Consider the following 26,292-nt stretch of genomic DNA (forward strand, 5'->3'; position numbering starts at 1 on the left):
TACCTATTAAAGATGCTACACCGCCCACAGAGCATAAAAGATGTTCATTATTTGAACAGTAATTGGTGTTTAATCGTGTATATATAAGTCCAATTAACACAAAAAATTATCTAAAATAATTTATTTTGCCATAGGTGCATGCGCAATCAGTACTTCATTCCATATAGGATATCGTGGCACGAAATTTTTTCGGGATGCAATTAATTATTTTCTAAATTTTTAACTTGAAGTAAAATTAGAAGCTCAAACTTTTGAATGGTGGTAATGGTGTAAAGTAAGTAACTTTTGTAACTGAAGAAAAATACTAAATCGTCTGCTCCTGTTTTTGATAGTTAAAAAATACCATCTGTCAGCGGTGGAGCATCTTTAAGAAATCTCTTCAAATAAGATAGCTGCTAAAAAATAAACTAGCAATTTCCTGAAACTAAAACAAGATTACCACAAAATTAGAAATTATCTCAAATAAGATTACTGCATTGTACTAAATTACTGGTAAATTTATTGCAAAAATGAATTAACTGCTACAATATGGTTACCATTAAGAAAGATCACTACTAATAATACTGCCACTAAAATAATATCACCACTAAGATAAGATTACTACTGCAATATAGCATATAGCCAGTTATTTTAGTAGGGATCATATTTTTGTAACTTCGCGGGACATTGCTATGATCATGAAAATTTTGATCAGCAAAAAATAGGAATCTGTAGAATCAGAAATAACCTTAAAGCCTGATCGCGAAAATTTAGAATTACTAAAATTTCGTTGTTTTTTCTTTTCTAGATCAAATCACAAATATTTTAACCCACAAAAATAACTGGTTATACAGTATATGGTTACAGTATCATGTATCTAAGTTTTACCTCCTCCTTGATCTTGACCTCTTCGATGGCTGTGATCTTGGACTTGAGATTGGATAGGGTAGCTTTTAGCTGTGCTATCTCTTTCTCTGCCTGTCAAACACACAGAATACACAAATGCTCAAACAGGTTCAGAAGGTCAGCAGAAATAATGGTCAAAACGTCGATCAAGGACTTCAGAAAGTTTATGCAATACAGTCATTATCAAAAGTTGATGTAAGATTTTAATTTGGAAAAGCTTGTTTAGTTTTCCTTTAAACCAAAAGGGTCATTGCAAATGAATCTTAGGGTGCTTAGTTGCAAGAAAAGCTGCAGTACATGGAGGAAAAACACACTAGGTATCTGATTATGTTCTGTCATATATTTCCATCTCATGCTCAAGAGAAGTCTTGCGGTAGCTAGCATGATGGGTGTCTTAACTACTTAAACATAACAAGAGACAAAGATAGAACTATTTGACTTCTGCACCATAGAATCTGACATATTTCCTTTAAAAATAGCAACCAGACATATATACATACCAGTTCATATGTAGTGTACAGCTCCTCTTCACTCATGGACAAAATGGCCGTAATAGAAATGGTCTCCTTCTGTCCCTGCATAGCGTAGTTTATCTGGAACATCAATGGTACAAGTATGAATATCTCCTCAGTGTATGACATCATTTGTCAGAGGTTTGAAGTTAGGTGAAAATTTGCAATTATGGTACATTATACAATTATTTTGTGAAGAATTTATGCAATGCTTTCCAAAGGAAATTTTAATCTAAAAAATATCCTTAAGTTGATGAAACTAGACCAATGAGAAATAGAATGAAATTTTCTGTCCCATACCTCTGTCTTGTATCGCTCAGCATCTTTAAGGCGATCAGTGAGGACCTGCTTGATGCTGCGTATGTAATGTAATGTAGCGGTGGCGCTGAATGACTCGCCGACGGAAATCCAGACAGGACCTAATATGGCGGTTCCACCGGGCTGTAGGCAGTCATCTAGGACAGGAGCTGTGGACAGATGGTCAAAATGTAAGATTTACTTTTCATGTGATAGAAGTGAATAGAGATATACACTGTATGTCTGTTTCTTACCATTTTCTTTTTTAACTTTATATGTGCTGTAATTTTTATTTACTCACAAATCAAGAGAGCTTTTAATATTAAGTTACATAACCAATTAAGTTACCAACATTTTGAGATACACAGGCAAATTTGATAAAATTAATAAATTCTGACATCAAGAAGTCACAAAGTGACCCTTAATGTTTTCTGACCTCTGATTTAGGGTTTTTCTGACCTCTGCATGACCTTAGGGTTATTGTAAAGTGAATTCTTACTCTGTGTAAGGTGGGTGATCTCGTTGCCTTCCCAATCGTAAACGATCTTAGCATGGCTTCTCAGGTCTAGTTTCCCAGTACAGGCCACAAGGAACTACAAATATAATATAACAATACAACCATCACATATCTATGATTGTCATTGTAGTAGAGGCAGACTGCTTTGAAAATATGACAATATATTTTATCTACACGGTTTGGATAACTTTCTTGTCCCATATTTACTCCTTAAAAGTAATTCATATCCTACAGATATACGTTTGTAGGGACCCCATGTTAATCGTAAGACACCTTTGATATAATTTCTTTAATCACTACTTTGACTCATGTCCAAAAGAAAGGAGAGAGAAAGGTACATAACAAGATATCACATTTATTACATATGGAAAAACTTTTCATTATAAAAATTAATGCTAGCCCAATAGTTCACGTCAGGAATATTTTATGAATAGTAATGAGTTAACCACCTCAAATGTAACATAGCACATGATTTACCGGTAATATAAAAATAATCATGGCCTCTGCCAGAATTCAAACTCGGGACCTCTGGGTTACTAGTTTGACACTCAACCAATTGAGCCAAAGATAAGTTCTCTCTAGTCGAGGGGTATATTGCAGCTAGTATTCACCAGGGTTACATTCCCCCTCAAGGAAAAAAATTGTCCTTAAGTTTCCAGGGGTTAACGGTAATACTTGTGGGGCATGAGGTAACACATACATCATCCAGTTTTGTCAGGTCTGCAACCACCTCCACTGGTTCTGTGGACATACCGTTCCTATACACGATTATCCGGATACGCCTTTTCTCTGTTAAGGCTCTGAAATACACAGATGTGATGAATTTACAAAGTAAACCAAATTAGGATACCAGTTGTTCATAAGTAGGTTCAGTTACACTATACAATTCTTTGTAAATATTAAACAAAATTTAACTTATTCAGACAATTACTAATATGACAATCAATCATTTGGCTTGGTAGAACATGTTCCATACTTCATTCGTTTGGACATCTTTGAGGTTTTTGTCCTGATATGTCCGTCCTCTGGAATCAGGACTCCTGACAATGTCCACTTGGCTCCTTGGCTGATGATCATATTTCCTAAACAACAAAGAAAACAATGTTATCAGCAAATCAAATTACACTTAATTTCATTAAATCAACTTACAGAATTATTTTTTGGTTAAAATAAAAATCAACAATCTTTACAGTATTATCTGCCCTTGCATGTAGGTATTGATTGTTGCATCATGTATTTGTGAACTTAACGCCATATTTTTCAGAGAAATTACCTATTTTGTGTTCACAAAGTAATGACGACATAATTGATACCTACAAGCGAGATAACTCCCCAATATGCAAATACAGAATACTTAAGTTATATTCCATCATATTGAATTAATACCTGGTAATAAGTCCATATATCATCTTAATTTTCATTCAAAAGCTTATCACAAAATATTGAGTTATATCCTTTTTAATATCATCTTAATTTTCATTCAAAAGCTTATCACAAAATATTGAGTTATATCCTTTTTTACCAAAATATCAGAATCTCTTTATGTTAACTGACTTTCTTACTTTTGATGTTTTTATAAGGGTCCTTGTAATTTTCACCAGTTGATACAAAAACCTCCCCATCCAATGGAATATCTTGTGGATCCGACACCTCGATACCATCCTCTAGGAAAATACGCCGAGCAGCAAACGGAAGTCCAAGTTTGTCTGTACACATCTCCAAGAACTGGATAAACATTATAATGCGAAATTCTAGAATGTCTATTACATTACAAATTAAAAGTTTTGAGAATTTTATATACACTGCATAATCAATTCAATGAGACTGTTGTTTTTTTCTTCAAATTAACACCAATAAACAATATCGATTATCTTTTTACCTATAGTAAGTTTTACTAGCAATTTAACACAAAAAAGGTAGTTAGATATTTTATAAAACATAACAAAAGAACAAAAAGTAAAGACTTGAGTAAAGATATTGGTTCTGAATTGGATGGCAAACAAAAGAATTACATAAACTTCAACTCATTAGATATTATTCAAAGATCATATCTAGTTTGAAGGTTTTTGTTTGTCCTGACCAAATTATATTTCACTAATTTGAAGTTTAACAATGCTCCTCTTCCCTCAATTTTGAGACAATGAGCAATGTGTTTTACATGCATACAAGTAAATTAATTAACAGTTATAGATCTAATGGATACCACACAATCAGGCTGGTATGGTAAATGAACTTAAAACTCACAATTTTAACAGTAGGTGCAGCCACTCGGACGAAGTTTTCTCGACTACCATTTTTAAATGCCGTAACTCTTATGGTAGTCGGCTGTTTCTTGTACTGTGATTTTATACGACGTCCTTAAATAAGAAAGTTGACAACATGACTAGATAATATCCAGATTCATCAATATATATAACATTAGTATGAAATCAAGAAAGAATGTCAATTAAGCAGGCTATTCTTTTTTCGGATTTGGTCTTTCTGTTGATGACAAGTCCAGAAGTATATTTTTCATTTCTTTTATCATACTACACCCAATAAGAGCTCAAGGTCTGTGTTTCAAATTTTTTTTAAGCAATTAAAGACAAAAATTAATTAGAAAAAAATGAAAGAGTACAAAAAGTTTATATCTTTTTATATATGGTATTTATATTTTCAATCTGCATTTGATAAAGACACAAATTCAAATTAACTTCAGCCCTTGATCAAGTGTAGGGGGGCTTATAGAAAATAGGTGGTTGTTGGTCATATACAGTGAATATTATACTCACCAGAAAAAGCAGATATCGGTCTCATAGCAGAGTATCCACGACGACCGTATAGCCAGCCAATACTGGAAGTTCCAGACAACGGACGACTCCTTCCACTAATAAGTGAAAATATTTTTTTTTTAAATATTTAAATACTGTTTTCGACCCAATAAGCGCCCAGGGCGTTTAAAAAAATGAAAAGGTGCCAATGAGACGAAGTTATTGCAAATCTTTACAAATTTTTTGTGGTTTTTGTCCTTATTTATGCCTGGTCAATTGAAATTGAGGCTTCAAAATGGGGGAAGGGGCTTATAGGGACACGGGCGCTTATTGGGTCGAATACGGTAAATACCTGTAACATTGTTAGCTCAAAATTTGACACATGATTTAAAAATACAGACATCAATGTAGTCAGTCAAGAACTGTGTTATATTGGTGACAATTTCTCAGGTGACTTTTGTAACAAAAGATCCATGCAGAATTACCATAATTTTCACTTGGATTTTTTATGATTTTGCAAAATATCATTAAGGTTGCAAAAAATTAGGCAGCAAAATAATAAGTAATTGAAATCATATAAATCATTCATTATCATTTTTTTTCTTTCATTTTTTGTCTAAATTTCAAAATTCCTGACACACAAAATTGATCAGTGAAAATTTACTTGGTTGTAATGCCATATATAGAAAAGTTTTCCCCAATGCCTTACTAATGCATAATTTTGAAATACAATCACCAGATGATACAAAAATAACAAATGTAGATACATTGTATAAACCAGGTATATTACCTTCTTTGTCTGACAGGAGCACTTTCTGGGCGACCTTTTCTGTGCACAGATGATCGAGGAGTGGCTGGATCCCAGAGTGTTGGGTCAGCGATAAACTTGGCGTCAATTTTAGGTTTGTGGGAATGGTGACCAGAAGGAGGTCGGCTGCTGGATGCTGCAGATGCTGGGCGTCTTTTGGATATGTACCCATAATCGGAGTGAGGCAACTTCTGAACATATGGGGATGTGGGAACGCTGCACAATAGAATATCTTCTGCTTACAGCTGTTTTTATTTACCATATTTAGCAAATATGTAAACAAAATAATGTGGGGTTAGCGCTTACCAAGTATTCTTTGAAAAAAACAGAGGCTATCTCTACAATACTAGCAATGTATGCAGAATTGATCTAAATCAATAAAAAATATATATCTAATAGTTATAATTCTGTGATGTTCTCTCTCTGGAGTGGAGGTACTGTGGCTAAGTGGATAAGGTGCTCTTACATGGTACCATTAGCCCTTCACCTCTGGGTCACAACTTCAAAACCCATGTAGGGTAGTTGTCTTATACTGACTGCATGCAAGTGTTTTTTTTGCTTTTTTTTTTTTAAATTTTTTTGATTTAAGATTTTTTCCTGAACTTCTGTAATGCTTCCTAATGGAACATTTTAAGTTAAGGAATTCTTTAAAGTAAGGAATGTTCATGAAACTGGGTCCTGGATACTTCAGCTTTTCTCCACTTCCTATAGTTCGAACATCCTTGGATATCTCTGAATGTTTTAAAATATGATGTTAAGATCAATCTAAACTTACTCTCTGGTTTTCTTCATCTCTCCTTTAGCTTTCCTCAACTCCTCTAGGTACTGAGCAATGAGAAGGTCCTCATAGCTCACCATGTCGGTGTTTGCCTTCGTGTACAATAAGTTTGATGTCGTCTGGGCTGGCAGGCGTGGCCGCCCAGAATCACCGTGCTCATGCCGGCGGTGAGGCATAGCAATCTATAGAACATATAAACATAGTTTTAAGTTTCAGATTGATAAGTACCACAGATTTACTCCTAGGATTTACAACTTTCTGTCAGTGTTAGACTGGGGGATCCCTGTAGTGGGAAGATTTCTATTTTTTTTGTGATTTGACGTTTTTTTGAAGTTATTTTATGAGTATGAATATCCATGGTTACTGATTAGCCTAATATATATCTATGCTCATTGTTTCCTTTATATTTCCCTTCAAAATTTACTTTTCATGCACATATAAGTCTTACTGGTGTAAAGGTCGCACTTCAGATTTTCAGATAAAAAAGTTACGACTTATACTCTGGAAGATACAGTAACAATCATTTCATAGTACTGCATAATATGAAAAATGTGTAGGTATTCATTTTCATGGTTAAAAAGGTTGAAGAGAAATTTTGTGTTGAAAAATATTCTCCATATCTGGAACGATTGAGCATTAAGATGGATTTAGATATTTTTAGAAAGTATATTTTGGGCAATGTCCATAACAAATCTTAACTGCATAATATATGTAAATGAACTTAATTGATTAAGATTTTACAATGATTGGGAAACAAGTTATACAACTTGTCTTATACAAATAATTTTTGATGACCTGGATGTAAGCGTGCAAGGGATCTTCATGATGAAAGTGGTCGTTATATCCCATAGATACATTTAGATGTAAAGGGTTGAAATATCATATACATCTACAGTTCATGTACATATCACCACAAGTCTTAAAGCTTTCAGTTGATGTTGAAGTGATGAGACATACAAAATCCCTAATATGTCTTTACAAACAATGTAACAGTATCTTACACTACCACAGAATCTTAAAAACGTCCAGACAGCCTTGAGTGATATAGATGGTCCAGTGGTAAGTGGTTAATCACTTGCCTTTCCCTAAGACAGTCAGTATATATATATATGACTCTATGTTTGTCTGCACTGTGAATTAGGTTTTGTGTCACCTGTCAATCCGATTGGGCTTTGTTTTTTCCTCGAATACTCTGGTTTCCTCCAACATATTAAACCAGATCATATACCCTTCTATCCAGAACAAGAAGGTTGATCAATATAAATTACCATAACTTGTTTCGTAATTGTTACAAACTACTATAATGTTAATAGAGCTATACCAATATGAACACCAACAGTAAAAATAAATATATTTTGCATTATCACAATTATATTGTCAGAACGTCAAGATCCTGTGATTAATTTACATGTACTGCGACATTTATTCATTAGCTATTGTTCTACCGATAAGAACAAACTAATTTCATGGGTTGTCACCAATGGGCATACCATCTCGATGTCAACATATTTAGATGCCGCATCGTATATGTGGCCCGGGCTTCAACCAAAACGGGCACCTGCTTGCAATATATTGTCTGATTTGCATCTTCTCATTGTTCATAGAAATGTTTCAGTGTGAATATGAGATATGACAAAAGTACTTACGAGTGTGTTGTAGGTAGATATATCCTTCTATTCTCAGCTAAGCGTTTCTTAAATTCCTCAGTCTATTTATTATTGTTACATTATAAGCTAAGAGCATCAGTATGCCTCCATATTGAAATATTTACTCCGATCACCTTGGTGATGACGTCATGTCGCAGGTGCGCGGTAAATATCAAATAATATATTTCGTTCAATTATCTCCATTGGTAAGGGTAAAAATATAATCTTATTTTCTTATATCAATTCATAATAAAACTGGTGTATTTTATGGCGTTTAATATGTGGGTGTAAACTTTGACCTCGTTTTGATTGTCATTGACTTATGGCGGCCATTTTTACTGATGATCCACCTACCTAGCTCGAATCACGGATATTCGTGGTGATCGTGGAAAGTATTTTAGGACAGTGGACTTAAGGTTGGTGCAACAAATATTGCCCTGTTTCTATATCTCTCAGTCCTCGTGTCAAAATCATCTCGTATCGATTCTTTGGTCTCCGATATACACGGACCGGTTTATTTGGAGACAGGGGGTGGAATCCAATATTGACACTACACTAGCTACATATAGGGCCAATGATTCATATATGTCTGTATCATTATTACTTGCTTTCATGTTTTGCGTTCCGTTTATGTGCTTACACTTTGATCTTGTGAAGTGCTTAAATATGTGTTTTGTGTATATTTGTTGTGCGTAAATAATTATGTTTAATACTTTAGATCATCCGGGAATAGAATCTGATTAAATATAAAGTGACCCTCCCACAAATTCGTATTCGCCAGTATTGTGGGGTGTGTCGTTTTGACTATAATAATCGGATGATGCTATTAGTTTGGAAGTATGATTGCAGATGTGCATAAAATGTGTAACAAGTAGAAGTACGAAGGTGCTAGAAAACAGAGTATTGAGGAGTGAAAGTGTGAATATTAAAGTGACCGAGCAATTTATGCAGGATAGTATTCCGGAACAGTTATCACTTATAACGGGTACCCGTTAGTCTGTTAAAGTTATAGAGAAGAATAAAACTGGTTAGCTGATATGTACAGTTGCAATTGTACAGATCATAACATCAACATGCAACATGATTTTAAAATTTAATCAGTGACTGTACATATACATGTACAATAGACTTTAAAAGGTCTTTTAATATTGTGTTTTATTGCATTGATTAATGCATTAGATTTATTGATTATGTTGGATATCAATTCAATCTATAAAGAGACATTCAAAAAGTTAAAAAAAGGGGGTTTCATTTTCTGTCATTTACATATCTATACCAGTGGCATTTCGAAATTTATTTTATCATTACTGGTCAGCAGATACAGTGTTCAAGTAAAATCATTCTCAATATTAATATCCAGAGATTACTAATATTATCATTGTGTCAGGGATATAATGACAAAGATAGTAACCCATGGAATATCAAGAATTAAGTAAAATGTGTTGCAATGACTAGGGTAATTATTATGATTATATATACATATGAGCCTAGCTGCGATGACGTAGCTCTGAACGACGGACGGAAGATTTCTGACAGATGGTCGTCGTCAGAGCTACGATTCCGTCCCATTGCCCGTAGTGTTGCAAAACATCCAGCAGTGAAAATGTTGCATTTCATGTGTGTCATGTAATTTTTTAATTAAATTCAACAATATCAAACATTTTTAACATAAAATGATTATTTATTTACCCACCTCCATGTCTAAATTATGTTTTGAAGCACTTTTGAATGGCTCACATCTCCGACACGGCTCACTTGGCCGCCATGATGCTTCTCGTTAGAAAGTCTCGCGCTCCAAATATGGCACCTAGTACCTTATATGGAATGACCTACAAATTTTCACTACGAAAGAAATAAATGTTACAAAGTTTTTAACATGAACTTTAAAAATTCTTTTTTGCTTAATTCTTAATAATACTTACATTTGTTCATTTTCACCATATTTATTCTTAGTTTGTTGGCTTTTTAAAACTTTTAAACATATTTTACCTGTTGAGTGTTTCATTTCGTCACGGTTTGCGGTAAATCAAACATGGCGGCGTATTTGAACAGAATTATACATGTGTTGTGTTTGCCTTGGATTTTACCACTAATAGTTGATGAAAGATTATAATCGAAAGGTTTGTGAATTGAATATTGATCATAGTTGTCAGAACAATACAGTTACATAAGGATAATACCCGAAAAATATATTTTTATCAGTCTCAAAGTGCCCGATGTGGATCACATCGGGGCTTGCAACACTAGCGGCAACGGGGTGGAATTCATACCCTGCCGGGAACCGGAGTGGAGGCAGGGTATGATTATTCGTTCTAATATGAGCCTAGTACTGTATAAATAGAAATTATTCTATTTCTTTTACACTAAGGCCTAGGCCTGTTCATCATGTAAAGTGTACTGTGGACAGTGTAAATTCATTTTAGTTATTTACTTATTTAATATTTTATCTTTCTGACCTTACTCTCTAGATCTCTGCAAATAAAAGTAAAGTATATGGAAATAAGATCTAGAACTAATTTTGATGTGATTGTTTGATTGATAGGAGTGTATAAAGCTTCACCATGCCGGCTGTCAAAGGAGATGGCATGCGCGGTCTGGCTGTGTTTATATCGGACATCAGAAACTGTAAGTAAAAGGACTATCTAATTAAAACCAGATCTTACATCAACAACTCTAATCTAATATACTAATTAAGAGTGTAATGGAAGATTTAAATCATGATCATATTGGTAAAATTTAATAAGGCTATTTATATTTAGATTTATATTTATCTCACCACAGAGATGAAACAAATTAATCATGTATAAGTGTACACATGAGAAGTCCACTGCCCAGCAGAACTTTGATATGCAAAGAAAAAAATCTGTGAATAGTTAAAAATTGTTAATGCACCACCCATCAATATTTGTTTTAACAGAAAACAAATGATAAAAAACACTGCTTAAAAGCTGAATTGTTTTGGTTGAAACATTCTTAAGGCCAATATCAAAGAAATGAATAGGCCCCCGACCCTCTAAATTGATGCCTGCTGTGAAAAATTGGATAGATTGACCGGTCATATCACAATTCTAAAGTAGGTTATACATGTATCATTAGGGCTGAAACGATTAGTCGAATAATCGGAGGCGATTAGATTAATGAAGCTAATTGCTGATAATCGATTAAAGATTTTATTAATCGTTAATCGTAACATGCATAGCCAGTGCATTGTAAGCTGACTAAACACGTTGACAGATCATGGATTTCTGAGTAAGCCATTCCGACTGGAGTTTCATCTCTTTTTGTACATGTTTTGAACTCAACAAAGCATATATGATGTGAGAAATACTTGTTAAATTACGTCTCTGTGGAAGTTAAAGTCATTAATCAATGAAAAAGTGGATGTCATGAGAAAGCTTGCAACACGCTGTTCGCCAATTTTCACTAGCGATCGACTCCATGTTGTTACGTCACGGAGGCCTAATCGCCGCCGGGACGCTCGGGAGCGGAAGGAGCAGTAATCTTGAACATTTAGATTTTACTATTGCATGTGTTTATCATATAAAAAGAATGTTTTTGTTCATATTCTAATTGAATATAAGAGTTGTTGATTTATTTTGTTTTTTTGATCACGGAAATAAAAAAGTTCATTGACGAAAATTTGGTCATGTTGCTCCGTGGTGATCCAGATTTGGTTGATTAGTCGTACGTGTGAAGGTCACGTCAAAACAGCGGGTTAGCAGACTTGATTTAAACTATGTTACGGAAGACAATACAGGAACGGAATTCAGAGCTTATTTGGGATAAAATACGTTTGTTTTGTCAATAAATCTATCCTTATTTGTTGGTAGGCTTATATTATATAAGGCATGTCCTCTGTCATATTATACGGTAGGTGTTATTATTAGTTGATAACAAAACATGGCGGACGTTTTCAGTAGTCAGTAGTGAAACAATATAGTTGCCTTCAATTTAAACGATTAATCGATAAGTAATCGATTACATGTGACCGAATAATCGAATACAAAAATTACTAATCGTTTCAGCCCTATGTATCATGTGTATTGGAGGCATATATTTTTACCTTGTAAAGGGAGACAACTGCATTTATATCATAAGGGAGACAACTGATTTAGAAAGCTAAATATTGTTTATCAGATATATAAAAAAGTTTATTGTGATCTAAGTAACTATTTTGTAAATGGAATTAATTGTAAAATATTCATTCATATCAAACGTCACTTTTATTGATATTAATATAGATCTGGAATTTTCAGGCAAAAGCAAGGAAGCAGAAATTAAAAGAATTAATAAAGAATTAGCAAACATCAGATCTAAATTCAAAGGTAAGTTCAACAGTGAATGCATGCATTCTCCAAAAGTTGATTATTTCTTTCATATGATAATCTCATTGTTTGAATTTCATGTAGTACTGCACTGGATTTAAGGTATTTTAAAAAAATTTACAAAAGGTTCACCAACACTAAGGTGGCAGTGTACAGTAGATTTGAAAAATTCAGCAAAATAAAGTGCAGGCTTTATTTATGTACACACAGCTTTTTAACCTTAAATAACATCTATATAAAAGTATATATATTTTTAATCTACACAACATTTGCAATTGTTATGCAGAGTTCATTTTTGGACAGGTCTGCTTTTTGTGGTTTTGTGAGCCTGTAAAAACCATAGTAACCAAATTTTTTTATTTTTTTTTAAATGCAAAAAATTTGGATTTTCAACCCAAAATTACACCCCCTCTAGGAGAATTTTTTTTTCTTGAACACAGTTTAAAACCAAGCATCACTGCCGTGATAGTGGTACTGAGCCTATTTCGACATAGGTATATCATTAAACTTTAATTTTGAGCAATCTTACCTCGTACCCCGGCTATCATTTTCTGCTGCTACAGTATTGAGTTTTTCCATCTGAGACGCACATTCGGGTACCCCCTAAACCATTAATCTCGAACCCATTTTAGGGAATTTCTTTATGCAAATGTGAAGCCTGCATATAATTCTCTAGATTTAATTCACCAATTTTAGGACATATACATTTTTTAATTTTTTACGCATATATAGTGTTTCCCACAGGGAAAAAAAGGGCATGGTGCTGGGTTTTGAAAAGGGCACTTTGACCGTGATAAATCACCATTAGAGGGGCACAAAGGTTATATCGACGACTTCCATTACAAGGGAAAATCTTTAAAACTGTCTTGTTGTTTATTTCATTCTGATTCAACTTTATTTCATTTAAATGCTTTAAACTCTCTGAGTTGCTAAGTAATATCAAGACATCTATTTAATTATTCTGAGTGAACAAAATGATTTTGGAAACTGTAATCTGCCGATTATATGATCATGACTATAATTGATTCACATGAAAGATATAAATTTCATTTATATTAATTAAATAATGGGAAAAATGCAAAATGTATTCCTTTAGTTCAATCCAACTACCTTTATTAGGTCACCTGAGACGAAGTCTCAAGTGACCTATTCTAATCGCCTTTTGTCCGTCGTCGTCCGTCGTGCGTCGTCCGTCGTCCGTCGTATGTCCGTAAACAATTTACATTTTCGTCTTCTTCTCCAAAACTGCTGAAGCAATTTCAATGAAATTTTGCACAAAGCTTCTTAGGCATAAGGCCAATCAAAATTGTGAATTATATGGTCCCCACCCCCCAGGGGGCTGTGGGAGGGGCCAAAAGGGGTAAAATTGAGTAAAATTTCAAAAATCTTCTTCTCTACTCACAGATGTGGTAGAATCAAATACTCTTCATAGATAGAAAGGTCTTAAGGTCCTTTACAAAAATTGTGAATTATATGACCCTGGGGTTTCTAGTTTCCCCCTGGGGAGGGGGTTAAGTTTACTATAGTTTATATTGGGAAAACACATTTTTGCGCATTATTTGGTCATTTGTAATAGGAAATGAGTCAAATGTTGTCAGAATTATCAGTATGAGATGGCCATTTAATCCTATTAACAAATTTTCTATGACTGACCCCCAGGGACTTTAGGGGCGGGGTCAAAAGGGGTCAAATAGGCTAAAACTTCAAAAATCTTCTTCTGAAATTCTGGAAATGGTAGAATCAAATACTTTTCTTAAATAGAAAGGTCTTAAGGTCCTTTACAAAAATTGTGAATTATATGACCCTGGGGTCTCGCGTTTCCCCCTGGGGAGGGGGTCAAGTTTACTATAGTTTATATAGGGAAAACACATTTATGAGCATGTTTTGCCCAATTTTCATTGGGAACGACTCAAACTTGGTTAGAATTATTAGCCTGAGATAGAATTTTAATATCATATCCACATTGGTCCTGGCCGACCCCCAGGGACTTTAGGGGTGGGGTCAAAAGGGGTCAAATAGGCTAAAACTTCAAAAATCTTCTTCTGAAATTCTGGAAATGGTAGAATCAAATACTTTTCTTAAATAGAAAGGTCTTAAGGTCCTTTACAAAAATTGTGAATTATATGACCCTGGGGTCTCGCGTTTCCCCCTGGGGAGGGGGTCAAGTTTACTATAGTTTATATAGGGAAAACACATTTATGAGCATGTTTTGCTCAATTTTCATTGGGAACGACTCAAACTTGGTTAGAATTATTAGCCTGAGATAGCATTTTAATATCATATCCACATTGGTCCTGGCCGACCCCCTGGGGGCAGAGGGGTGGGGCTAAAAAAGGGTCAAATAGGCTAAAACTTCAAAAATCTTCTTCTGAAATTCTGGAAATGGTAGAATCAAATACTTTTCATAAATAGAAAGGTCTTAAGGTCCTTTACAAAATTTGTTAATTATTATGACCCTAGGGTCTCGCGTTTCCCCTTGGGGAGGGGGTCAAGTTTACTATAGTTTATATATGAAAAACACATTAATGAGCATTTTTTGCTCAATTTTCATAGGAAATGAGTCAAACTTGGTTAGAATTATTAGCCTGAGATAGCATTTTAATATCATATCCACATTGGTCCTGGCCGATCCCCTGGGGGCAGAGGGCGGGGCAAAAAAAGGGTCAAATAGGCTAAAACTTCAAAAATCTTCTAAAATTCTGGATATAGTGGAATCAAATAATTATAGATGGAAAGGTCTTAAGGTGTTTTATAAAAATTGTGAATTATATGACCTTGGGGTCTCACGTTACCCTCCGGGGAGGGGTCAAGTTTACTTTAGTTTATATAGGAAAAACATATTTGTGAACATTATTGCCCAATTTTCGTAGGAAATTAGTCAAACTTGATAAGAATTATTAGCCTAAGATATAGCATTTTAACATTCATATCCGTCCTCGAGGACCCCTTGGGGGACCAGAGGGGCAGGACCAAAAAGGGTCAAAATTATTAAAATTTCAAAAAATACCTCTAAGTTCACAGGTTTGATGGAAGCAAATACTCTTCATAGTCTAAAAAGTGAAATTTATAAATCACTGACCAACTTCAAGGACCAGCATATAGTGTTTATATGTCTTTAATTTGTTTCATTATATATTCTAACTCAGGTGACCGTTAAGGCCCATGGGCCTCTTGTTTTAATATATATCTTTATCGAAATAATAAAAATACTGTATTGATTTGAATAGGATAACATGTTTCATAATAATGGATAATTAATTAAAATAATGTACTAAATTTACAAGCACTAAATTAAGAAAATACATATAATTGTAAGAGTAGCAGTCTTTTCAAAATATTTTAATTTAATCTGATAATCTGATTGAGAAAAAAAGTTGACTTCTTTTTAATTTGATTTATTTTAATTACTTTGCTAGTAATAATTTTATTATTATTAATATATCTTTTCTAAAAATAAATTCACATCGAAATTCTAAAAAAAATAATACCGTTTTCATTTTTAAAAGCGTGAATATTAGTTGAAATCCTGAAATTCAATTCAATACCTCCGGATCTACTTTTACAATACACCCAAAATGGCGGCCATTATGATTGCAAAGCTTGTGACATCCATCAGATATGGATAGGTCTATTAAACATTAACAAAACGTGAGTAAATCATTTACAGTTGTAAGCAGTATTTGTTTTTGTAGTAATGCTCACTAGCAGTAGTCATAAAACTTATTGAAAGGCCAGCTGATTGTTTTCTAGGCTGCCGATCGGCTGCTTGACTTCAGCTTACGTAATACACAGACCTGAAAGTGACACCACAAGCCAAGGCGGAAATAGCCCAAGGCTGCTAATTAGGGCCACTGGGGTGTTGGTCAGGGGGTCAGGGAGTGGTCACACCTCTTTTGTTTACTTAATTATCAAGCCACTGCCTGGTATTTAGGTAGTTTAGTAAAAGTGTACTGGGGACAACCAGGGCAGGGGGTTAGGTTATAGGGGCATGGCGTCAGGTAAAAAGGGCACGGCGCGGCGCCATGCTAACCGGGGCTGTGGGAAACACTAATATAATAAAACAGGGGCTTTCTGCTTAGTAAAAATCTCACCCATGGCCATTCGGTCTTGCTGTACACTGCTACCTAAGTTATCATATTCCAACTTTGCATGCTAAAGAATTATCTGCCCTTACATATAAGTATCAATTGTGACATCAATTATTTATGAACAAAAATCTAAAAAAAAACAGTCATTCTGCAAAAATCAGCATTTATGCAAGGGCAGATAACTTGAGATCTCTAAAATGCAAATCCCGAAAAGCTATCTTTTCTCTTCAATTGAAAGAAGATATATTGTATGATACTATCAACACTACCGGTTTCCTTTTATCTATTTTTTTTTCTGTTGTTGTTAAAGTCATTACTTCTGTACCGATATATGGTGAAGGAATTTGGAAGATATAGCCCAAATTAAAGTCGATATGTGCATTGCACAACCATAACATCACTGAAACTGACATCAAAGATCAAATATTCAAATAAATACAAAGAGTACAGTGGTTGGTTGTCAGTCCGTAACTTCTGAATCATTCAACTTAGGTGTCGGCATTGAAATTTTGATACCTACTGCAAGGGGAGGCAATTTGTTGAAATATTTTCTCTTAAAAAGTTTATTACATTCCAAAAATAATTAGGAAAACTCGATAAACTATTTGTTACTCATAATATCAGTATTATTTTCTCATAAAATAAATTATAGTTTTAACATGTTAACTTTCCAATATTGTTTTTAATATTTTGAAATGTTTTGTTTTGCAGGAGATAAGACCTTAGATGGCTACCAAAAGAAGAAGTATGTATGTAAACTATTGTTTATCTTCCTGTTGGGACATGACATCGACTTCGGACAAATGGAGGCCGTCAATCTCCTCAGCTCCAACAAGTACACTGAGAAACAAATCGTAAGTTTGGCCTGTCCTCAGTTCTAAGTACAGTGAGATACAGATCCATAAGTTTGGCATGTTCTCTGTATTCATTTCAAGTGATGTCTGCCCTGAGGTTGTAATACTACTTTGAAAAACAAACTATAATTAATATTATTTTATTTGTCATTGTTCTCAATTACTAAAGGCCAATAAGTTAAGTGGTTTTGGTACTAGAATCAATTTATTGAATTTTTTTTAGATGATAATTTTGCATGCCACATGATACATTTAGCTCATGTTATATGTAGGACAAATGAAATCCATCACTTTGTTGATATTTGTGCAGGGCTACCTGTTTATCTCTGTAATGGTCAGTGCCAACAATGAGTTGATGAAGCTGGTGATACAGTCCATAAAGAACGACCTTGGAAGCCGAAATCCAATTCATGTGACCTTGGCGCTCCAGTGTGTAGCTAACATTGGTAGTAGAGAGATGGCTGAGGGTCTTGGCACTGATATCCCACGTCTACTTGTTTCTGGGTAAGTAGGAATATCTAAAAGGATAAGGTCTGGTAAAGGAGACCCGATCGCGAGCTCAGTCAGATAATGGAGATCTGTTTTATTGCCTAAAGTAGATATTGCATGGAAAAGCTGTTTTTACCTGAACTGACTTTAATTTTGATGTCAGTAGATCTAGAGTTTATATCTGAATAAGGGATGAAAAAAGTAGGTCAGAATTTGTAGAATGATGAATTTGAATCATGGCTCCTTTATGAATTTGAATCATCACTCCTTGATGAATTTGAATCCTCTTTCCTTGATGAATTTGAATCATCACTTCTTGCATTGGAAGGCTCAAGGATAAAAATAACTCTTTGGTGTTTTAACTTGCAGGGACACGATTGATGCTGTGAAGCAGAGTGCTGCCCTAACCCTTCTAAGGCTCTTGAGAACATCCCCAGAGTTTATACAGATTGGCGAGTGGTCATCCCGGGTCATTCACTTACTCAATGATCAACACATGGTTTGTAGAACTTTTGTAAATCTTCAGAAATCTTCATCGCCGATAGAGCATAAATTATATTCATCATTTGAACAATAATTGGTGTTTAATCATATATATGTCTAATTAACACAAAAATAATCTAAGATAATTTATTTTGCCTTTGGTGCATGTGCAATGATCAGTACTACAGGATGTAGTGCCATAGAATTTTTTCGGGATGCAATTAACTATTATTCATATTTTAAAAAAGTAAAATAATTAGATGCTCAAACTTTTCAATGGTGGTTATGGTGTAAATAAGTAACTTTTGTAACTGAAGAAAAGTAATTAATTGTCTGCTTCTATTTTTGATACTTAAAAAATACCTTTTGTCAGTGGTAGAGCATGTTTAACTAACCAAAGAAAACTAAGAAAATTTTCTTAGGTAATTCACTGGTTTTTGATAGTCAGATAGATCTTCTTCCTTTCTTTGCTTGCATAAAAAGTTTGCTGATCTTTTGCTTAACTGATCAATATTACAATTGATAATTTTCGTTTTCATTATTCTCTCTTACCAGTAATTTGACTTGTGTGATTACAGGGAGTGGTGACCTCGGCCGCCAGTCTTATTGAAGCTTTGGTGAAGAAGAATCCCGACGAATACAAAGGTTGTGTTTCCCTGGCTGTCTCCAGACTGAGCAGAGTACGTCCTTATTATTGTTATCAGATATCATCTGGTAAACCTGTAGGAAAAAACACAGTGTCGGAAGATTTGTATAAATAAAAAAAAACTTATGATTAATTTGAAGTTCCAACAAAGGACTTTACATGTCATTGTCAAATAATGTGATAGGCCTTTATTGTTCTGCACTGTTGATAGTGGCAAGTCAGATAATTGTAAATCACGATAAGGCCATTGTACTGACGATATATATGTAATGGATTACAGTAATAAGACTATTAAAGTGATGATTTCATTTAATACTTTGTTTAAATGTTGATGATTTCACCTCTCATTGATTAAATGTTGATTTCAGATTGTGACCTCCTCTTACACTGACCTACAAGACTATACATATTACTTTGTTCCTGCTCCCTGGCTGTCGGTCAAGCTTCTCAGGCTGTTACAGAACTATCCTCCCCCAGGTAAATCCTCATAGCTTATTTACAGGTAAAAATGACAACAGAATAGCGAGCAGAATTATTGATAGATTTATATGAAAATAGATTATAGAAGCAGTGATATGATACTTCAGATCCAAAATTTCTGTGTCTCTAAATAGAACTTTGACGCAATTTGACAACAGGGAACTAGAGTACAAATTCAGTTGTATTTATGATGCCTTATTATGATAAGAGAACGCAACAATATGAAAGTAGCTGTATTTATGGCTTGTTTGACTTTAATACCATTTGATGACCTAGCGCCCTACAGTATGACTTGTTTAACTTTGATGCCATTTGATGACCTGGCACCCTGCTGTATGACTTGTTTAACTTTAATGCCATTTGATGTCCTGGCACCCTACTGTATGACTTGTTAAACTTTGATGCCATTTGATGACCTAGCACCATGTAATATGACTTGTTTAACTTTGATGCCATTTGATGACCTGGCACCCTGCTGTATGACTTGTTTAACTTTAATGCCATTTGATGTCCTGGCACCCTACTGTATGACTTGTTAAACTTTGATGCCATTTGATGACCTAGCACCATGTAATATGACTTGTTTAACTTTGATGCCATTCGGCGACTTAGCACCCTGCAGTATGACTTGCTTAATTTTGATGCCATTTGGTGACCTACCACCATGTAATATGTCTTGTTTAATTTGATGCCATTTTATTGCAGAGGACCCAGCAGTACGTACCAGGCTGACCGAATGTCTGGAGACAATTTTAAACAAGGCACAGGAGCCTCCCAAGTCTAAGAAAGTACAGCACTCCAATGCCAAGAATGCTGTGTTGTTTGAGGCCATCAACCTCATCATCCATATGGACAGTGATCCGAACCTCCTAGTCAGGGCCTGTAATCAGCTAGGCCAGTTCCTCCAGCACCGCGAAACCAACCTCAGGTACACTCCCATTTCATTTTGGTCGTCAAGGTATTATAAATTTGAATTAACAAGAATACCCAATTTAATTGCATATTGTTATACAGAGTTTTCGTAGTTATATGATAAAAGATAACTTAAAAAATACATACAAGTTTCAGTGCTGTATTTGATATATATCTTGTACATACAATTGTATGTCATATTTGATAGATATCTTGTTGAAATACATACAGGATTCAATATTGTAAGCAGATTTCTTGTTAAAATACATACAAAGAAATCTGTGTTCAGTATTTGATAGATATCTTGCTATATTACATACACGTAACTGTCTTGTTTAAATACATGCAAGTTTCTATGTTGTATTTTAGATATCTTGCCTTGGAGAGCATGTGTTTGCTGGCTACATCAGAATTCTCTCACGAGGCAGTGAAGAAACATCAGGAGACTGTTGTTACGGCCCTCAAGGTATTCCATACATCTTTTAAAAGAATGGGTTATACTCAATAACATTCACATAACTTTATTTCTTTATAACCAGTTTCTATGAAAAAGATCTATATTCACATGAAATATTTACTTATTTACAGAACTGCCTTTTATTATAACAGTAGGAGTACAAGATTTAAACCAATCAATGACGTCTTTTATAGAAAACATGGGGCTAAAAGCTATACATTTTAAAAATTTTGCAGTGATTTGAATTTCAAAACCATTAGAATATGGTGCTGATAATAATATGTATAATAAGTCAGAGATACTTATATTAATCTATGGTTATTTCTTCTTCAGACATATTAATCTATGGTTATTTCTTCTTCAGACGGAACGTGACGTGAGTGTACGACAGCGCGCTGTTGACCTGTTGTATGCAATGTGTGACCGCACCAATGCCGAAGAGATTGTTGGCGAAATGTTGGACTATCTCGAGTCTGCTGACTACTCCATCAGAGAAGAAATGGTATGTAATGACAATATTGGTTGACATTGGTAGGAAATCTGTCTGGCTCTACCACTTTAAACCTGTCTATTGAAGTATGGAAGATTCACTTGGACAACGGGATATAATTGTGTTAATATTCCTGTATAATTTAGTCGTTATGTAGAAGATTCCCCTATAAAGTCCACTATGATATGTTAGTAACGTACACGGATTGATTCTCTTGCAGGATTTTCATTATCGCTAACCCTGGTAGATGTTCAGTGTTATAAACTCTCACATGTGGGCATATAAACAGCATGTAAGATGATAGTCACTGTAAATGTACATATTTAAGAGGTAATTAAATTTCAGAGCTTTCTGTGCTGTGCTAAAAAATGATCGCACTAATGGTATTTTCTGTGTGTTGTTAGTAAAGCAGTTGTCATGAATGTATTCATCATTGTGGTAACCTGTTTAAAATCAATACAGTCAAACCTGCTCCAACGACCGCCTGTATATAACGACCGCCTGTATATAACGACCGCCTGTATATAACGACCGGTTTTTAGACTTCCCATGCGTTTTTACTATATAATGGCACTGCATAACGACTACCTGTCTAATGTGGCTAACGACCGGGCATTTTAGCCCCGTCAAAGTTGTATAACGACCGGTCGCTGAGATCGACTTTTCGAGTACAGAGGACAGTGTGTGTGTGTAGTAGCGTCCCTTTGACCTACTTCCGGTAATTAACTCCCTTTGTAAGCAAATGGCAGCCATTACTGAAGCCCAAGCTATGAATTGTTTATACAGTACTGTTTGGTTTATAACCTAGCGGTCGTAACATTTGAGGTACAAATATGGTTGCCAACTTAAGGATGGAAGTTTTAAAGACCGTTTATGCCTATCAAAGACTGAAATTATGTTTGTTCGCGAACGCCATGTGCACGAAAAGATCACTCGTAAAGCGTGATTTTGAAGCCACAACTCGGATGATACGATAGGCAAAATAAAAGATGTCGCTTTATTTAATGTGTTCCGTTATTCATTGTCGATATTTAGCATTGTTTTATTACTAAGAAATGGCCTGTACTTAAGCTATTTCAAATTAGGCCTTTAAAGTTACATTCTTCTTCTTTACGATTAGAGTCAGTCAGATTATAGCCTGATGTAACCCGGGTATTCTCGATGTGTTTATAAATAAAATATGGTCCCATTTCTTGGTAGAAAGGTTACTAAAAGTTGATATGTGTACCTGCATTGTGATTTTAATAGTTTTGAAGCTGTATATTGTGAGAAAACGCCTCCAAATCGATCTTTCATGTTCCAAGATTAATCCGTCAAAAATGGTTACACGGCAACATTACATACGACTTGCCAGCGAGAATGTGTTGTAAAAAAATATTACACGCAGACATTGTCTGAAAATAATAGTTCACAGATAATTCCAGGCCATGTGAAGTCAGTAATTAGGTAATGATTATGTTCAAAGCTGAAAAAATCTACTAGGTATCAAAACGAGTTGTTTTTGTTATGATCGAACCGATTGTATTAAAATAAAACGAACAAAATAAAGGAAATATATTGACACAATTATTTCTTAAGTATTACGCAAAAAAATGATTATGTTCGGTTTACAGTACATTTCTGTTTGTTGACACAATCGTGCGACATCAAATATTGGTTGTGATGTCATAATCACTACATAAATATTACATGCAAGACTTATACAATATTTATGATATGGCTAAGCAGACCAGTTAATGCTGTCATCAATCATAAAACAAGGTGTTTTGTTACCTGTAGGTCCTGAAGGTAGCCATTTTGGCAGAGAAGTATGCAGTGGATTACACTTGGTATGTGGATGTCATCCTCAACTTGATCCGTATATCGGGCGACTATGTTAGTGAAGAGGTAAATATACATAAATAATCCTCTAAATACACTCAAACATTGCAACACAGAAACATCATTATAACAACACTTAAGGAAAATGCTTTAAGTTTACTGAATCAATGCTCCTACACTAAAACATCATTTTAATATATCAAGTACACTAAATTAACACTCAAGTACACTAAAACAATGCACAGAGTGCACTGAAGCAACATTCCAAGTTAAAAATGTACTGAAATAATACTATAAATACACTAAAACAATACTCTAACTACATAATACTCTAGTTTGTATTAAATATTTTGTTGCTTGTGATCAATTTCAGGCAAAACATGTGAAACATATCCTTTTTGTTTCACATAAGATATAAAGAATATGAACTGTTGTCAGTGATTGATCTACCGCTGTTTTCAATTGGTTCGTTTTATTTGGACATCTACGAGGACAGGACTTTATCAATGTGTCCTGTATATACTTGTTAATGTTTTTGTAACCAGGTGTGGTACCGAGTCATACAGATTGTGATTAACAGAGATGACGTTCAGGGCTATGCAGCTAAAACCGTGTTTGAGGTAGGAACTCGTCAATGACTCTCTTTAACTAAAATTTCAGTTAATTCTGAATTATATACTTTATTTACAATAAAGATTGCTATCCGAGAATTCAAAACTTTGAAGAATTTTTAAAGTTCAATTTTAACATGGATATTATGAACAATCAAAAGCATTGTCAGACAATTGAATATATATATAAGGTGCTGTGTGAAAAGTTGGAGAGTAGTTGGTGCTACTTTTATTCAGTACATGTTTCTATTTGCTTTTTTCAGGCGTTACAAGCCCCAGCCTGTCACGAAAATATGGTAAAGGTTGGCGGTTACATCTTAGGAGAATTTGGTAACTTAATCGCTGGCGATTCTAGATCTAGGTAGGTGAAGTGCTCATCAAATTTGGAAACGTCATTGTTGGGATTCTAGATTGTGAGACCTTTGTAAAATTCAGTAACTTTACTGTGGCTGATTCTAAATCTGGGCAAGTCAAATCTCAGAGAATTACATAGTTTATTTGCTAGCAATTCTAGATCTATAGGTCAGTAAATCTTATTGACATTTTCATGGAGAATTTGGTTAGCAGTTATAGATCTATTTTACATCAGTAACATAACAGCTCATGATTCCAAATCTAATTAAGTCAGCAGGAAGCTTGCCGATTGCTAATTAGCCAATATCGTTTTCTCAAATTGATTAAATTACCAACTTGACTTAACAGTTTTTGATTACTTTACTTGTACATATAAAAGAAAAGGATGAATTTGCAGTTGTTAGAAGTATTTGTACCTTTGGCATATACACAGCTCATCTGTAGATATAAGAAATGATATTACAGACAATAACATTCCTGGGTTTGCTGAATTTGATCATTTATGATTATGATAACGTCTTTTACAGTCCCATAGTACAGTTCCAGCTTTTACACTCCAAGTACCATTTGTGTGGCCCTGGTACCCGCGGGCTTCTCCTCTCAACCTACATCAAGTTCGTTAACCTGTTTCCTGAGATTAAAAACAGCATACAAGATGTAAGTTCTAACAATCATTGTCTGATTTCCATCTTTTTATCAAACTTCAGCTGACTAAATTCTCTAGATTATTAATTACATTATCTTAAATGTGGCAATAACAACTCTATCAACATGGGTGTACAGAAGATTCAACCTACATATTGCAAAAAAAAATTCAGAGGAAAGCTTGGAATCGAAAATTTAATGGTAACAAAAAATAAGAAAGGAGAATTTTTTGCTGAAACTGTGTACATCAACAAATTGAAGTGGGTGTCAACCTTTTGCAGGTTCTTCGTACCAATAACAACCTTAGAAACTCGGAGGTCGAGCTTCAACAAAGAGCAGTAGAATATCTCCAGCTGAGTACAGTGGCATCTACTGATGTTCTGGTAAGTAGCAGTGTAGTTAAGGCATTCTAACATTTCACTACAAGCCCTCCGCCTCTGGGTTGCCAGTTTAAAACGTATATAAGTTGCTTGTCAGATACTGACTGTGGATTGATAATTTTTCTCTGGGTACTCCCTGTTTTATTCATTTCCTAAGCCTGACATGTTCATAGGAATGTTCATCAGATGCAAAACAAAATGAAACAAAATCAAACCTAAAACAGAATCCTTACAACAACCCTGGTGGTAAAAAACAACCCTGGTGGTAAAATTACTGAGCTGGAACTGGTAGTGAGATCCTGAAATTCATTGCCCTTGTCTTTGTGACTTGCCAAGAACTGATTTTACATGAACAACAGATTTGTCCCAAACAAATTTAAAGGACTATATCCATGACATGTTTGAGCAATCTTTCTTCAATATATTAGCTACCAAGGAAAATAGTTGCATCTGTAGTTTTACAGTATAAAACTTCAAGATAGTTACTGTTGACAGAACTTAGCAGTCCAGATCTTTACAAGGTGTTTAATGAATAATCTGATGTATTACTATGGTTACTGTTGTTAGGCGACAGTTTTGGAGGAGATGCCTCCATTCCCCGAGCGAGATTCTTCCATACTTGCCAAGCTGAAGAAGAAGAAGCCATCAGGGGTACCAGAGGGGACAGAACAGAAGGAGCACAAGATTCCACAAGCCCACATGAGTAACAGTTTGGATACCCCAGCGGCCTCAACCCAGGATACACCATCACCTGTGAGTAGACGATAGTTACAATAAAATATTACTCCAGCTGTGAGATTAATGTAAGCTGGTGAATAGACGATAGAGACAATAAAATATTACTCCAGCTCCGAGATAAATGTAAGCTGGTGAGGAGACGATAGCGACAATAAAATATTACTCCAGCTCCGAGATTAATGTAAGCTGGTGAGGAGACGATAGCGACAATAAAATATTACTCCAGCTCCAAGATTAATGTAAGCTGGTGAAGAGACGATAGCGACAATAAAATATTACTCCAGCTCTGAGATTAACGTAAACTGGTGAGTAGACGATAGTGACAA

At 34.7% G+C, this 26,292-nt stretch overlaps 2 protein-coding genes across 2 annotated transcripts in view; one reads left to right on the top strand and one right to left on the bottom strand.

Annotated features, from left to right (window-relative positions):
• The window catches only part of LOC138329987 (doublecortin domain-containing protein 1-like), a 33,021-nt gene extending 24,700 nt beyond the window's left edge, over window positions 1-8,321 (bottom strand). Inside the window, exons 1-12 of the mRNA XM_069277305.1 lie at window positions 8,194-8,321; window positions 6,545-6,729; window positions 5,752-5,985; window positions 4,983-5,077; window positions 4,456-4,568; window positions 3,774-3,936; window positions 3,188-3,293; window positions 2,912-3,011; window positions 2,194-2,287; window positions 1,698-1,864; window positions 1,386-1,478; window positions 868-957 (exon numbers count right to left, since the gene is read on the bottom strand). Of these exons, the coding sequence (XP_069133406.1) occupies window positions 868-957; window positions 1,386-1,478; window positions 1,698-1,864; window positions 2,194-2,287; window positions 2,912-3,011; window positions 3,188-3,293; window positions 3,774-3,936; window positions 4,456-4,568; window positions 4,983-5,077; window positions 5,752-5,985; window positions 6,545-6,723 (1,434 nt within the window). The 5' untranslated portion in view covers window positions 6,724-6,729; window positions 8,194-8,321. The remainder of the gene's footprint in view (window positions 1-867; window positions 958-1,385; window positions 1,479-1,697; window positions 1,865-2,193; window positions 2,288-2,911; window positions 3,012-3,187; window positions 3,294-3,773; window positions 3,937-4,455; window positions 4,569-4,982; window positions 5,078-5,751; window positions 5,986-6,544; window positions 6,730-8,193) is intronic.
• Window positions 8,322-8,501: 180 nt separating this feature from the next.
• LOC138329989 (AP-2 complex subunit alpha-2-like) overlaps window positions 8,502-26,292 on the top strand; it is a 39,947-nt gene continuing 22,156 nt past the window's right edge. The window contains exons 1-17 of the mRNA XM_069277307.1: window positions 8,502-8,609; window positions 10,736-10,818; window positions 12,450-12,518; window positions 17,318-17,460; window positions 17,771-17,964; window positions 18,319-18,448; window positions 19,011-19,112; window positions 19,447-19,555; window positions 20,264-20,486; window positions 20,840-20,936; window positions 21,292-21,429; window positions 23,197-23,304; window positions 23,784-23,858; window positions 24,113-24,210; window positions 24,731-24,860; window positions 25,130-25,231; window positions 25,796-25,981. Coding sequence (XP_069133408.1) covers window positions 10,755-10,818; window positions 12,450-12,518; window positions 17,318-17,460; window positions 17,771-17,964; window positions 18,319-18,448; window positions 19,011-19,112; window positions 19,447-19,555; window positions 20,264-20,486; window positions 20,840-20,936; window positions 21,292-21,429; window positions 23,197-23,304; window positions 23,784-23,858; window positions 24,113-24,210; window positions 24,731-24,860; window positions 25,130-25,231; window positions 25,796-25,981 — 1,968 coding nt within the window. The 5' untranslated portion in view covers window positions 8,502-8,609; window positions 10,736-10,754. The remainder of the gene's footprint in view (window positions 8,610-10,735; window positions 10,819-12,449; window positions 12,519-17,317; window positions 17,461-17,770; window positions 17,965-18,318; window positions 18,449-19,010; window positions 19,113-19,446; window positions 19,556-20,263; window positions 20,487-20,839; window positions 20,937-21,291; window positions 21,430-23,196; window positions 23,305-23,783; window positions 23,859-24,112; window positions 24,211-24,730; window positions 24,861-25,129; window positions 25,232-25,795; window positions 25,982-26,292) is intronic.

The sequence above is a fragment of the Argopecten irradians genome, chromosome 8 (genome assembly GCF_041381155.1).
Source record: "Argopecten irradians isolate NY chromosome 8, Ai_NY, whole genome shotgun sequence".
NCBI lineage: Eukaryota > Metazoa > Mollusca > Bivalvia > Pectinida > Pectinidae > Argopecten > Argopecten irradians.